Here is a 13,197-nt window from a genome sequence, read left to right on the forward strand (position 1 = left end):
TGTAAGAGCACCACACAGTCAATACACTAATAAGAACGAAATTTGGTTATTAAATAAGAGTCTGTACGGATTAAAGCAATCCGGCAAAAGATGGTACGATTGCTTGGTAAAAGTACTTAAGACCATGGATTTCAACGCCACCACTGCTGATAACTGTTTCTTTGTAAAAAAGAGTAATGATCATATTGAATTTGTATTAATTTACGTGGACGATATTTTATACATTGGAAAGCATAAAGAGAGCAGGGAAATCTTTGTAAATAAGTTAAATGAACACTTCTCACTGAAATCTCTGGGTAAAGTGAATAAATACCTTGGTGTGCAAATTAACAAAACTAAAAGGGGATTCAAACTTACACAGAAAGATAAAATCATCGAACTCCTAAACAAATGTAACTTAAATAATGCTAAAACCTGTGACACCCCTATGCAAACTGATTTTCTTAGAAACACTGATGAATCTTCCCCTGAGTTTAAAGACAACACATTTTACAGATCAGTTATAGGTTCACTCCTTTATATATCTAATTGGACTAGGCCAGATATTGCATTACCTCTCAATCTATTGTCAAGATATGTTAGTAAACCAACCTTGTATCATTGGGAAGCTGTCAAAAGAATTCTAAGATATCTGAAGGGTACATTAGATTTTTGTTTAATGTTGGAACCCAATAATGACAGAGAACCAAAAATTACTTGTTATGCTGATGCAGATTGGGCTGGTGATACATCATGCAGAAAGAGTACTTCTGGTTATGTTTTTCTATTGAATGATTGTCCAGTTTACTGGTATACTGGTAAACAAGAACTAGTAGCCACTTCTACTACAGAAGCGGAATATGTTTGTTTGTCCAAGGCTGCAAATAACCTTGTATGGTTCAATGATCTGATCACTGATGTTTGGAAGAAACCCACCTTACCATTTATTATGCATGAAGACAATAAAGCGGCCATTGAAATATCCAGATCCGATGCAATTGGACAAAGGTCCAGGCATATTGATATAAAGTTTAAGCATGTGAGACAACTGTCTCAAGACGGATTCATTAAAGCAATACATTGCGATACTTCTGAACAATTAGCTGACATATTAACAAAACCCTTACCTTCTAAACAACACAAATATTTAACTTCTAAATTATATGTATTATATTGTCCTGAATCAGAATGTAATTGGTGTTGTGTAACGAACCGGCATTTAGAGGGGGATTTGTCAGATGTAAATGCCTTATTCTCCAATGTGTAAATAATGTATATATGGAACATCAGAGGTTAACTTATTCTTTGGACTTTAATGTATTCATAACTTACCACTCCCATTCCTAGCTCCACCCCTTGTATATATAAGGAGCCACCCTCACCATTCTCGTCGCTTCTACCTTGAATATTCAGTGAATATAGAATGCCTATCATAATTAAAAAGAAATATATTTAAAGCTCTAACTCCTATTATCTTTATTGAGTCTGATCCTGAAAATATTGCAACACAGAGGTTGACCAGATTAGCTCAGACAAGCACCTAGGATTTGCATTTCCTCTTTTGCCTCTAGAGCCAGCTATGACCCCTGCATGACCCCATAGGAATCTGACAACAGCCAATAGAATACTAAAGTAAATGTTCTTGCACAGGAACAGGAAGCTCAAATGCAAAGCCCAAAGAAGGTATAAAACCTACCCACTCTCAACTCCATTTTGTCAGCTGCACCAGAACCATAAACGCTGGTGAACCATCTTTTCAATCAGGCTCCATGTTTCCGGTGTCTTTCCCCCAGCTTGGAACTGAACCAGATGGATATTTCTTCCAACAATTGCAACCTTGGGAGAACCAAAATATACTAAAACTATCTCAGTGCTGATAAGAGTTTACCGTATTTTTCGGAGTATAAGACACAATAAGACGCACCTACCTTTTTTGGTGAGGAAAAGAAGAAAAAGAAATCTCCCTCTGCCTCTGAGCAATTTTGCCTCTTTGCAGCAAACAGCCTGCTTTACTTTCATTTTCGTTTCAGCATAACTTGATTAGCACAAGGGGGAAAAAATCTGCTCCAGCAATTTATCTCTTTGCAGCAAGCAGCAGAGCCCTGCGCAAAACAGCTGAGAGCAAATCAGCTGAGAGTCAGGAGGCCTATCCAATCAACTTGTGCTAATTAGCCTGTGCTGAAGCTGAAAGGAGCTGTTTTTTCTTGCTGTTTGCTTGCAAGGAGGTAACTGCTGTGAGGCAGAGCCAAAGGGTGGGGGCCAGTGGGTGGGTGGGGCTACATTCAGTGTATAAGACGCACCTAAATTTTCACCCCCTTTTGGGGGGGGGGAAGGTGCACCTTATACTCTAAAAAATACGGTAATTTGGAAGCCTAAGGTCTGTTCCTGTATTTGATCATAAAAGGCCTTTACACCATGAGTGAATTGATACTTCCAGAATGCTCCACTATCACAAAATCCAAGCAAATGCTATTCATCTCCAGCAGTCCAATACTAATCTCCCCCCACCCCAATTTCTCGGTTCTGAGAGCATTTAGGATTGATTCCTGCAACATCCTTTCCAATGCTTCAGGAATCCTCCGTGGTTCATTTCCCTCTTCCACAGAATCCTCCACAATCCACTCTTTCTTCTCCCCTGCTCTTCTGAGAATAGCCGCTAACAAGACCCTACTAGATTTTAAAATACCAGGGGTAGTTTCAGAGACTGTGTTTCCTAGCCATTCTTCTCTAGGGATGTTCAAAATATTGTGTGTACAAACCATTCCCTGCACTTTTGGCTGTCCTGCATTCAAACTAATCCATTCAGTCCAGGCAGCCTTTAATTCAAGTGCAGCAGATCCCACTTGGGGAAGTAAAAAGAGTAATCTTGGGTGGTGGTTGGGGGGAGACAAGAAAAAGCTATTTCCATAGGTACCCAAGAGACACCAACAACCTCCGAGGAGATTTCAGTTTTTTGGGGGGGGGATCCTTTCCGTTTATTATAGGAAGGGCTGGGCAACTATTACGCACCTTCCGCCAGGCTCTCAAGACGCTTTTATTCCAACAAGCCGGACTGGCCTAATTTTTAAATTTTAATCATTAACTTTTAACTTTTAAATGTCCAAAACGGGTAGTTTTATTTTAATTAGATATTGGCCAAATTATTTAATATTTCTTAAATTGTTTTTTAAATTTTATATCTGTGTGTTTTATTTTGGCTGTACACCGCCTTGAGTCCTTCTGGGAGAAGGGCGGTATATAAATTAAATTAAATAAACAAACAAACAAACAAACTATGGCCTTTTTACGACCTGCGGACTTCAACTCCCAGAATTCCTGGCCACAGGAATTCTTTGAAGTCCGCAGGTCGTAAAAAGGGGGCATAGTTGTCCGCCCTTCCTTTCACAGCCTTGTCCAAGTGATCTTAGCTTCCTTCTCCCACGGGGTGGCAGGCTCGCTCTATCCTAACCGGGCCAGCCTTTAACCCGGAGTTAAAAAAAAAAAAAAAAACTAGGCCAAAGGACAAGAAAAGCGAAGCCGCCCGGCCTGGGGAAAGGAAAGCGCCGCTTCCCGCTGGACGGCAGGGGGCACCCGCGAGACTCGCCCCGAGGGAGGGAGGGAGGGATTCGGAGGAGGGTTTTAAAGCGAGAGGGGCGGCCTCGCCCTACGCCCGTCTCGGAGCCGAAGGTATGCGGAGGGACGGAGGAGGAGGAGGAGGAGGGGGGTGCAGTCCGGAAGCCCTTCTCTGGGCGGACGGGGGGGAATGCAGCCTCGGTGCTCAGCCCAGGGAGGCGGCGGCGGCGGCGGCGGCCGCTGCTGCTGCCGAGAGCTAATCGCCTCCTTCCTTGCCGCATTAACGCCCGGCCTAGAGTGACATGGTGGGGTGGGGTGGGGGAGATGAAAGGGGGATCCCCGCTTGCTCGGCGCTTGCGGGACGATCCCGAGAGCTGGGAATGAAGCCGCTTTTTTGCCCGCTGCCGTGCAAAAATTAAGCATGGGTTTTGTAGTCTTGCCTTGCCTTGCCGCTTCGAGCGTGCCTGGAAGCCAGGGGGGTGGGGGTCAATTGCACGCGTTCAGTCAACAGGATCGAGGGACTGTTGCACGCCCGGAGTTTCTGCGTGGGAAGTAGGCGGCTATATAAATGTGTCTGTGTCTGTGTGTCTGTGATACATACGTATGTATCTACACATGCATGCATAAGCACAGACAGAAAGGTGTAAGCCACGAGTTGGGTGGCTCTCTAAATTTGTTTCATGTATATGTATGTATGTATGTACATAGGTGTGCCTATACACATACATAAAAACACAGGTATAAAACATAATGTGTTGGGTGCCTGTAGTAAATTTGTTTTATATGCATGTGTAGGTGAGTGTACACACATTATTATATCTTTTGTGTGTGTGTGCGTGCGTTTGTGCACACACCCCTTGTTAACTTTATATCTGCTTAACTCTTATTATTTGGGCATGCATTGCATTGTATACAATTGATCTTTCTGGTTCCTGTTGGTTAGTAGGATCTCCCGAAGCCACATTCCTGATCTTTGGGAATGTCATCAATAAGTCTTGCCTGTGTATAAGGGTTTGGGGGCTTCATAGAAAACGAGCCAACTGCATTGCTAAGAAAAGGATCCAGCCCTCATGAAAGAGGCTACCAAGTTCACATCAAGGATACTCCCCAAAGACAAAACCAAACAGTAGAAGAAGCGATCAGTACAAGTGTACATCAGTCTTATATAGATTCAACCATGGTTTATTGAATAAACAATAATTGAGTTTGTACAGCACATTGAATGTCCAACTGATGAGTATCTGCTGAAGCAGATTGGGATTAGCCACACAGTAAATAGGGCAGCCAAACCTCATTTAACCTCCTGGTTTATTGCAGTGTCACCTGTTCACTACACCTTAACAGGGAAGGTCATGTCACCTCTGGAGTTTGCCAATCCCATCTCTGAAGAACACTCATTGATTTTGCCATAGGTAGCAAAGTGCAGAGGAATGTACTATGGCCACTCCCATTATGTAACAGTGGGAAACTTGCATACGTTTGTATAAGACTACCAGCATTCCTTATATTCCAAGGCATGGAATCAGATATGCAAAAATCAAAGTGAAAAGAAAGTCAACAAACAAATGGCAAAGGGAAAAGGGTTACTTAGCTTGAGGAAGGGATGCCATGTCTATTTAAATATCAATACCCTTACATCATTCCTTAATTGTAGTGTACTACAATTACATGTGCATTTAACTTTATTTATAAAGTTTATATGTTGCCCATCTCACTACTGAAGCGACTCAGGCAGCTTACAAAATGATACGGAGAAACCCAAAGGATCCAATTTTATATGTATTGCCTTGGTTCAAGAGAAGAAATAAGTCATCAGAAAGAACCTAGGAAATTAAACCTATTGGGAAGAAGATCAGTTTGATCCCAAATAGGTATCCAGATACTGGATTCAATCTTGCTAACACCAGCTTTCTGACATAATCGCATGGAATTTGGAATAAGTCCTGAGTAACTAAATCCAAAAGAGCAAAAGAAGTCTATGGAATTCTTTGGGCATCAACTAATAATTTTGCTTGGACCTAGGCTGAATGCACTCCCAAGTGCAGCAGGAATATACAGTGCCCTTTGGGTATAAAGCAGGCATGTCCAATTCATGGGTCGCACGCAGCCTCACACACCCACACCCAAATAAAGGAAGTTTGTTATTTGTGAACATTAACTATATTTTATATGCAGCCCAAGACAATTCCTCTTCACTCAGTGGGGTCCAGGCAAGCCAAAAGGTTGGTCTGGTATAAAAAGGAATGCTTGGAGGGCCAGCAGTATGAGAGCTTCACATGTTTAGCCACAGCACGTGAGCTGGCATTAAACCAGGAAAGGATTGTCCCATCTTTGATTGCAAAATTGGGCACAGAGTAAGGCTATCTATTTACAGTCCTAATCCTTACACAAACCAGTGAGTTAATTAATACCTCCCACAACTCTGGTCGGTTTTTCTCAGAAGATCTGGTTTCACTTTTACTGCTGGATGATTATTAGGGCATTCCTAAAATCTTTCTCTGGTTTCCCTCCTGTTGAGTTTAATTCCTGGTAACTACATTGCCACATTCACATTTTTTTTGTTGGTAACAGTGTGAATTCCCATCACATTTTTCCTGCTATTTTTTTTCACCAAAAAAAAAAAAAAATCCAACTAGCCTTGGGAAATATTAAATGTATTCATTCTGACCTTTCTGAGATAGCCATGGTTAATTACAGGTTGCTTCTTGCTGTGACACAATTACGCTCTCCTCCCTCCTCTTAAATATAGTTTTAGCATGTTCATTTTGCTATTCTGTTTTGTTCTCCAGACTTTTCACCATGAGTGTGGATTGGATTGGCTTTGGTTATGGGCTGGTCGTGGCTCTTGGCGGTATCGTAGGATATATTCGCAAAGGTAACAGCGGACTTGTATAATGGAGAAAATGATGTAATTGTTTTCTGCTGTTTCTTCTGTATTTTCTCAAATATTTTTGTTAAGTTACCCGTTGTTTGGCAATATGTTACAGCTCAGAAGAGGAATATGTGTAAGACAATTAAGATACTAAGATAGATCAAACTAAATCTATATATCACTAAACCTCTTGTGTCGGTCTGATACTCTGTAACCTTCATCACAGAGCAACAATTTTTGAATCAATGTATCTCAAATGGGCTCGTTTACAGAATTCGTTAAAAATTGGGAACCTGTATGTTCCTATGGGATTGAAATTTGCCAAAGTTGTGGCTGCTTCAGTGGCACATGCCTTCCAACTACATTTCCCAGTTACCTGTAGGCTGTGTGACATGAGAGAACGGGTGCCCTCATTCTCTTTCCCGCCTCCCTCTGACCCCTGCTCCAAATTGACGGTAGCAAGGCCCAACAGGTGAGCAGCCATTGGCTACTTTGGAACCAACTGAAAGTTGAAATCTCTTAATGGTGGTGACCAGTAAGGGGAGAGCAAGGGAATAACTTGGAAGCTTGCTGGCAAGGTAGGGCTGGCTTGTGGGATATTGGCAGTTGATGAGTGAGCCATCTTCCTCCCTGAAAGGAGGATGATTTTGGGGAATAAAACATTGTTTCAGAGATCTGTTTCTGGAATGTTAAAGGCCAAGTGAGGAGAGGTAGATTCCTTTTTCTCTTTTTGTCTCTGTAAAACAGAAAAATGTATTTAACATTGATTTCTAAAACTTTCCCCTTCCCAAAACATACAATTCATCATATTTTAATATGTTCTTGGTGCAACCGCATTATTTTTCCCATTGAAAACTAATAATATCTAATTCCTTCCTCTCACTGACAGAGTGAGTGAGATAGATTCTCTATCAGCAGAATTGGAATAAATTTGGAAAGAAACAGGAAGACGTGGGAGAAACACACTATTAGATTACAGAAATGCCATGTGCATATTAGATTGGCTGCATGATGCACATATGCTCTACCCCTGCTTAACACTTAATTCCACCAGCACTGTCTTATATCTAAAGATACTTCCCCATGTAGTAGGGCTGTATTACTGTTTGTTTGTTCATTTGTTTGTTTGTTTGTTTGTTTGTTTGTTTATTTATTTATTTATTTATTTATTTATTTAATGTATTTATATGCCGCCCTTCTCCAGAAGGACTCAGGGTGGCGAACACAAGTTAAAAACATGTACAACAAAATCCCATTTTAAACCAAATTAACTAATAAATAATAAATAATAAAACCCAGAATTAGAGTCAGCCTATTTGCTTGAACAGCCAAGTTTTCAGGTCCCAACGGAAGGAGCGGAGATCAGGAGCCGTCCGGAGCTCAGTAGGCAACTCATTCCAGAGGGTGGAAGCACCCACAGAGAAGGCTCTACCCCTGGGCGCCGCCAGACGACATTGGCTCACCGTCGGAACCCTGAGGAGAGCAGTCCTATGTGAGTGAACAGGACGTTGAGACGCAGGCAGAAGAAGGTCCTGCAAATATCCCAGACCTAAGTCATGTAGGGCCTTATAGGTGAGAACCAGCACCTTGAAGCGGACCCGGAGAACCACTGGTAACCAGTGCAGCTCACGCAGGAGAGGTGTTATATGGGAGTAACGAGGGGCTCCCGTAACAACCTATGCGGCTGCATTCTGGATCAACTGGAGTCTCCGGGTGCATCTCAGAGGCAGGCCCATGTAGAGGGAATTGCAGTAATCCAAGCGGGAAGCAACCAGGGCATGAGTGACTGCAAAGGTCATCTCGGTCCAGGAAAGCATTTGCATAATGCTCTTTGGGATCATTTCTCTCCTGTAGTAGGATAGTTACTATACATAAAGTGATTGCTGTAACTGCAACTTAACTCCCCCAGAGTTACTAATGGGTTCAGAACAGATCCTGAAAATCCCAGGAAACCCGAATACACTATGTCTGCCAGTGTCAGTAATAGTTTAGATTAGTCACTCCTGTTAAACCACCTCTGTGAACACAGTAGTATCAAGTCACTCTACTATAACAAAAGAATGCAGAAAAGAAAATGATTGGGATACAAGGACACAGAAGCTTCCGAATGAATCTATCCCTTGTTCCGCTTCGGACTGCACACTTTTGAGTTTCATCCCCACATTTTTTTTTCCAATAAATTGGAGTATTGTTCAAAATAGCTGCTAATGTTGCACTGGCAACAATTGGCATAGCCAGAGATCTCAAGAGCCTAAGCCTCTTTCTCCGTCTCTCTCCCTCCTTCCCTCTCTTGCTCTCCTTCCCCTCCCCACCTCTACATTGCCATGTTATTCTTGGGTCCTAGCCATTCATGTATAAGAAATAAAACTCTTGTTTCTGTGTAGCTTTTTCAGAAAAAGTCTTTGTCAAATTTAGTCACTTGGCATCCTTTATTGTCCCTTTTTGCTCTTATTATCTGCCTGCAGAAGAATAGTGTTTAAATATGTCAAATAATTAAATACATTTTTCGGGTTCCAAAAATCAAAGACATGTCTTTCAAAAACAGAAGTACATATTCTTAAAGAGTACAATAAAACCTTTTTTTAATTTATTACAGGAAGTAAAATCTCATTGGTTGCTGGCCTTTTGTTTGGCTTGCTGGCTTGTTATGGAGCATATTGGGTAACACACGATCCCAAAGATGTAAAGATATCATTATGTGAGTATCCTACTTCTTTAAAAGAGAGGGTATGTCTCTTTAGCAGAAAGAGTTTTAAATGTACTTTCATTATATATTGGAGTTATCAGAATAATCGGAAACTGAAAACTAGTTGCTGTCATATGCACTATTTGTAAGATCAGAACATGCAGGGTTTTATTTTACATTATTTTATTTTACAGCTTATTGCTGTCTATAATTTGCATTGGTATTGCATTTAGTCTGGGAAGCCATGATGCAAACCTTGAGGCTTGAGGGCACTCCCTCTCTGCCTAGTTAACTTGTTAGTCTTCGGAATTTTTTTGTTTTGAACTTTGATTTCCATTTTTAACTTGCACATTTTAACCGTGCCCTTAATTCTGTTTTTAATTGTGCTTTTAGTCATGTATTGTTTCCAGAGTCACTTGATTGAGATGGGAAGCTATGGAAATTGAATAAATAAATGAAATAAACCATTTATATTTTGTTGTTGTAAATCGCCCAGATTCACTCACTCTGATGAGATGGGCAGTGTAAAAGTTAAAACAAATAAATAAATTTAGTTTTGAACTGTAAGATTGAGATAGGATGGTTGATTCATGTTCCTTAAGGATGAAGAAATAATAATTGGCTTACTTGTGCAAGCCTGCATGTATTGGGACATTGAGAATTTTTCCATCCCGTGGAGGGAGCAAGCTTTGTAAAACAGGGAATTACAGATGCTTTATTGTTCTCATCAAGCCTTGTTATTGACTAGATTAGCTGGAATAATGGAATTTATAGATCCACTTTTCTGAAAGGCTCCCAGGTTGAAACTAGGTTGTGCACTTTATGGATTCACATTAGACACTGGGTTGCCATTTAATTGAAGTCCGAATTTGCACATGACTTGGCCAAAACATGTCTGGCTCACACAGTAAGATGCTTTAATTTAATCAAAACACATTCTTTGAAAGGTACACGAGCTATTTCTTGTTTCATTAGTGAAATATTATGAGATATAATTAGGAAAATAGTTATGGAAAAAGAACTCTAGAGATCATTATTGCTGAGATGGAAAGATAAGAGGTTCAGAACAGACACAAAGACACAGTTTGTCTTGACCTCAGTATAAAGATTTCTAATTATAAGATGATGATGATGTAGAAAAAAACTTACTTTTTTTGTTTTGGAATATTATGACATTTGAGTGATTTCTTTCTGTCTCAATATCTGTCTACTTAATTTGGAATAATTTTAATTTGTTGCCATAAATAATTATGAGAATATAGTTAAAGCACAGCATAATATTTGCTAAAATAAACATCCTGTATTTTTGCCTGCAGTGACAGCTTTTACACTTACTACTATAATGGGAGTGAGGTTTAAGAGAACCAAGAAACTAATCCCAGCTGGAATTATAGCAGGTCTCAGGTAAACCGTTTCTGCTTTAAAACACAATCCAAAACTTACTTATCTAGTCCCCAATTACTACAGTGGGTCATACTTGTGATTACACTTGTGTACGAGTACACAGTGTGTGATTTTAAATGCTATAAAAGAGTCCCGGGATGTAATGGGACTGATTAACATAGAATCAGTTTATAGATGACTGGACACTTGTTGTCATCCAGATGAAAGTATGCTATTTCTGAATTTACATTCTAGTATTCTATGATTCTACCGTCACACTGAAATAGGTGTGGGTGGGTGGGTGTGGGTGTAGAAAGAGAAGCGGGGAGGTTGGTTGTGGAATCTATTCTCCTGACTTCAAAAGGAACTATTTACATAAGAACATTATCCTTAAGAGTTGAGGATTTGCTTTCAGGTATTCAAAATCAAAGACTTCAGATACTGTGATTTCCAGGCAGAGTCCATGCAACCTTAGATTATATCCTATTTTCCCCAAAATAAGACATCCCCTGATATTAAGCCCTATCGGGCTTTTGAGTGCATGGCAATAAGGCCAAGTGCTTATTTCAGGGTTCAAAAAAATATAAGACAGGGTCTTATTTTCGGGAAAACACTGTAGTGGTTGAGACCCAACATATCTGCAGCAGCTGCCAAAAAAGCCAACACAGTTCTGAGCTACATAAACAGAGGGATGGAATCAAGATCTCATGAAGTGTTAATACTACTTTATAATGCCTTGGTAAGGCCACACTTGGAATACTGCATTCAGTTTTGGTCGCCACAATGTAAAAAAGATGTTGAGACTCTAGAAAGAGTGCAGAGAAGATCAATAAAGATGATTAGGGGATTGGAGGCTAAAACATATTAAGAACGGTTGCAGCAACTGGGTATGTCTAGTTTAATGAAAAGAAGGATTAGGGGAGACATGATAGCAGTGTTCCAATATCTCAGGGGTTACCACAAAGAAGAGGGAATCAAACTATTCTCCAAAGCACCTGAGGGTAGAACAAGAAGCAATGGGTGGAAACTAATCAAGGAGAGAAGCAATTTAGAACCAAGGAGAAATTTCCTGACAGTTAGAACAATTAATCAGTGGAACAACTTGCCTGCAGAAGTTGTGAATGCTCCAACACTGGAAATTTTTAAGAAGATGTTGGATAACCATTTGTCTGAAGTGGTGTAGGGTTTCCTGCCTGGGCAGGGGGTTGGACTAGAAGACTTCCAAAGTCCATTCCAACTCTGTTATTCTAATATGTGAACTGCATGAACTAGGGAAGCTTGTTTTGAAACATATCTGCAGTAGATGTGTGCAATTTCCAATTTTTTTTGAGGATGAAATTTCACACAGATTCCCCATTCCTGTTGAAGCTCTTCATTCAGAGCACTCTCTCTCTCTCTGTGTATGCAACTGTCAATATAAAAATATAAAATTGCTTATGTCTTAACTGATCGCTCATTTCTTAATTTTCTTTTCTTTTTTTTTTAATACAGCCTGGTGATGGTTGTGAGACTTGTCTTCCGGCTCATATGAGAAAAGAAGCACTTTCAGATTTCCACACAATCAGACAAAATACTCATTGAATTACAGATGTCCCTTCCGAAAGATCAGCCATTTTTGTTGTGATTAGGATGATATAAAGACAGTGTTATTCCTCATGGACACAGAAATGCATTCATTCCTTATGTATGTGGGGTTGCATTCTTTAATGTTTTAACTAACATTTTGTTGATTTATGTCCTTTTCAGACCAATGACTAACTTGGCCGCCTAATTATTATTTTAATTTGTGGGATAAAGTTTCAATTTATGCTTTATTCTCCCTGGAATGGATAGAAGTCACAGGATTTTTAAAACTCAGGTTTGTCATATATGGTGGCATCTAATAAAATCATACCCAGTCCTGGATGAATATAATTTCATAGATCAAGATATGGAGTAATACAAATTTATGTATATGGTTTATATTGATTTTTATCTTTGTAAGCCACCCAGAGTCACTGAGAGTGAGTTGGGCGGCCATATATAGTTTCATAAATAAATAAATATTGTACTTCCGTTCCATTAAAATATTAATGAATGCTGTATTAATTCTTATAATGCTAAAAAATCAGTTCCAAAACAGGTATGGCTTATGTCTTGAAATGCAAACAAATACCATATTAAAAATAAAAACACTTTAATATTTTGGATACAAACTCTCTTGTAAGTTGTTGACTTTCAGTATTTCTTAAAGTGATTTGAATGTGATTGACTGGAAAAAATGCTAAATTATAGATAGGGTGGGACAGAATATAATATATATATCTTCTCTTCTCATTACTTGACCAAGGCAAAGGTTTATTTAGCAGGAATCCCCAAAAATGGAAAGGTTGAAGTTACCTTGAAGTCACCTATTTTAAACTGTTTTTTATCAAACTACCATAGTGTCTGGCCAAGGGAGCTACTACAGGTAATCCTTCTGTTATTGCTGGTGTAGATATTTGTACTTACTTTTGTAGATACCAACCTACTTATTTTAAATCGGTGCTCACCATCCAGCAAAGATGTTAGACCACATTAACTTGTGGGTCAAGGCTATGTTTAAGGTAAATACTAATTATGCTTACATTGGTTTGAACATATGTCATAAATTACAGAACAAAATTAGTTTGGTCAACATCTAAGCATAAATAATAACAATGACTCCTTCAAGTTGAGGTGAATATATGAACACATCTGTGTACTT

General features: G+C 39.6%; 1 protein-coding gene across 2 annotated transcripts; it reads left to right on the forward strand.

The window, feature by feature from the left end:
* Positions 1-3,355: 3,355 nt before the first annotated feature.
* Positions 3,356-12,667, forward strand: TMEM14A (transmembrane protein 14A). 2 transcript variants are annotated; one of them, XM_087882452.1, is made up of 5 exons: positions 3,356-3,645; positions 6,321-6,406; positions 9,000-9,101; positions 10,406-10,493; positions 11,964-12,667. In XM_087882452.1, the coding sequence occupies exons 2-5, from the start codon at positions 6,331-6,333 to the stop codon at positions 12,001-12,003; spliced, it is 306 nt and encodes a 101-aa protein (XP_087738578.1). In that variant the 5' UTR covers positions 3,356-3,645; positions 6,321-6,330; the 3' UTR covers positions 12,004-12,667. The 2 variants fall into 2 exon arrangements, with proteins under 2 accessions (XP_087738578.1, XP_034292631.2); XM_034436740.2 differs by lacking the exon at positions 3,356-3,645 and adding an exon at positions 3,722-4,083.
* Positions 12,668-13,197: the final 530 nt, after the last annotated feature.

The sequence above is a fragment of the Pantherophis guttatus genome, chromosome 1 (genome assembly GCF_059756535.1).
Source record: "Pantherophis guttatus breed Tessera chromosome 1, ASM5975653v1, whole genome shotgun sequence".
Lineage (NCBI taxonomy): Eukaryota > Metazoa > Chordata > Lepidosauria > Squamata > Colubridae > Pantherophis > Pantherophis guttatus.

What these genes read in the sequence shown, in the direction of transcription:
- TMEM14A (XM_034436740.2), top strand. Translation starts at nt 3,953, where the DNA reads ATGGGTTTTGTAGTCTTGCCTTGCCTTGCCGCTTCGAGCGTGCCTGGA. An exon ending in CGTAGGATATATTCGCAAAG is followed by an intron (nt 6,407 to 8,999) that starts GTAACAGCGGAC and finishes AATTTATTACAG; the next exon opens with GAAGTAAAATCTCATTGGTT. An exon ending in AGATGTAAAGATATCATTAT is followed by an intron (nt 9,102 to 10,405) that starts GTGAGTATCCTA and finishes TTTTGCCTGCAG; the next exon opens with TGACAGCTTTTACACTTACT.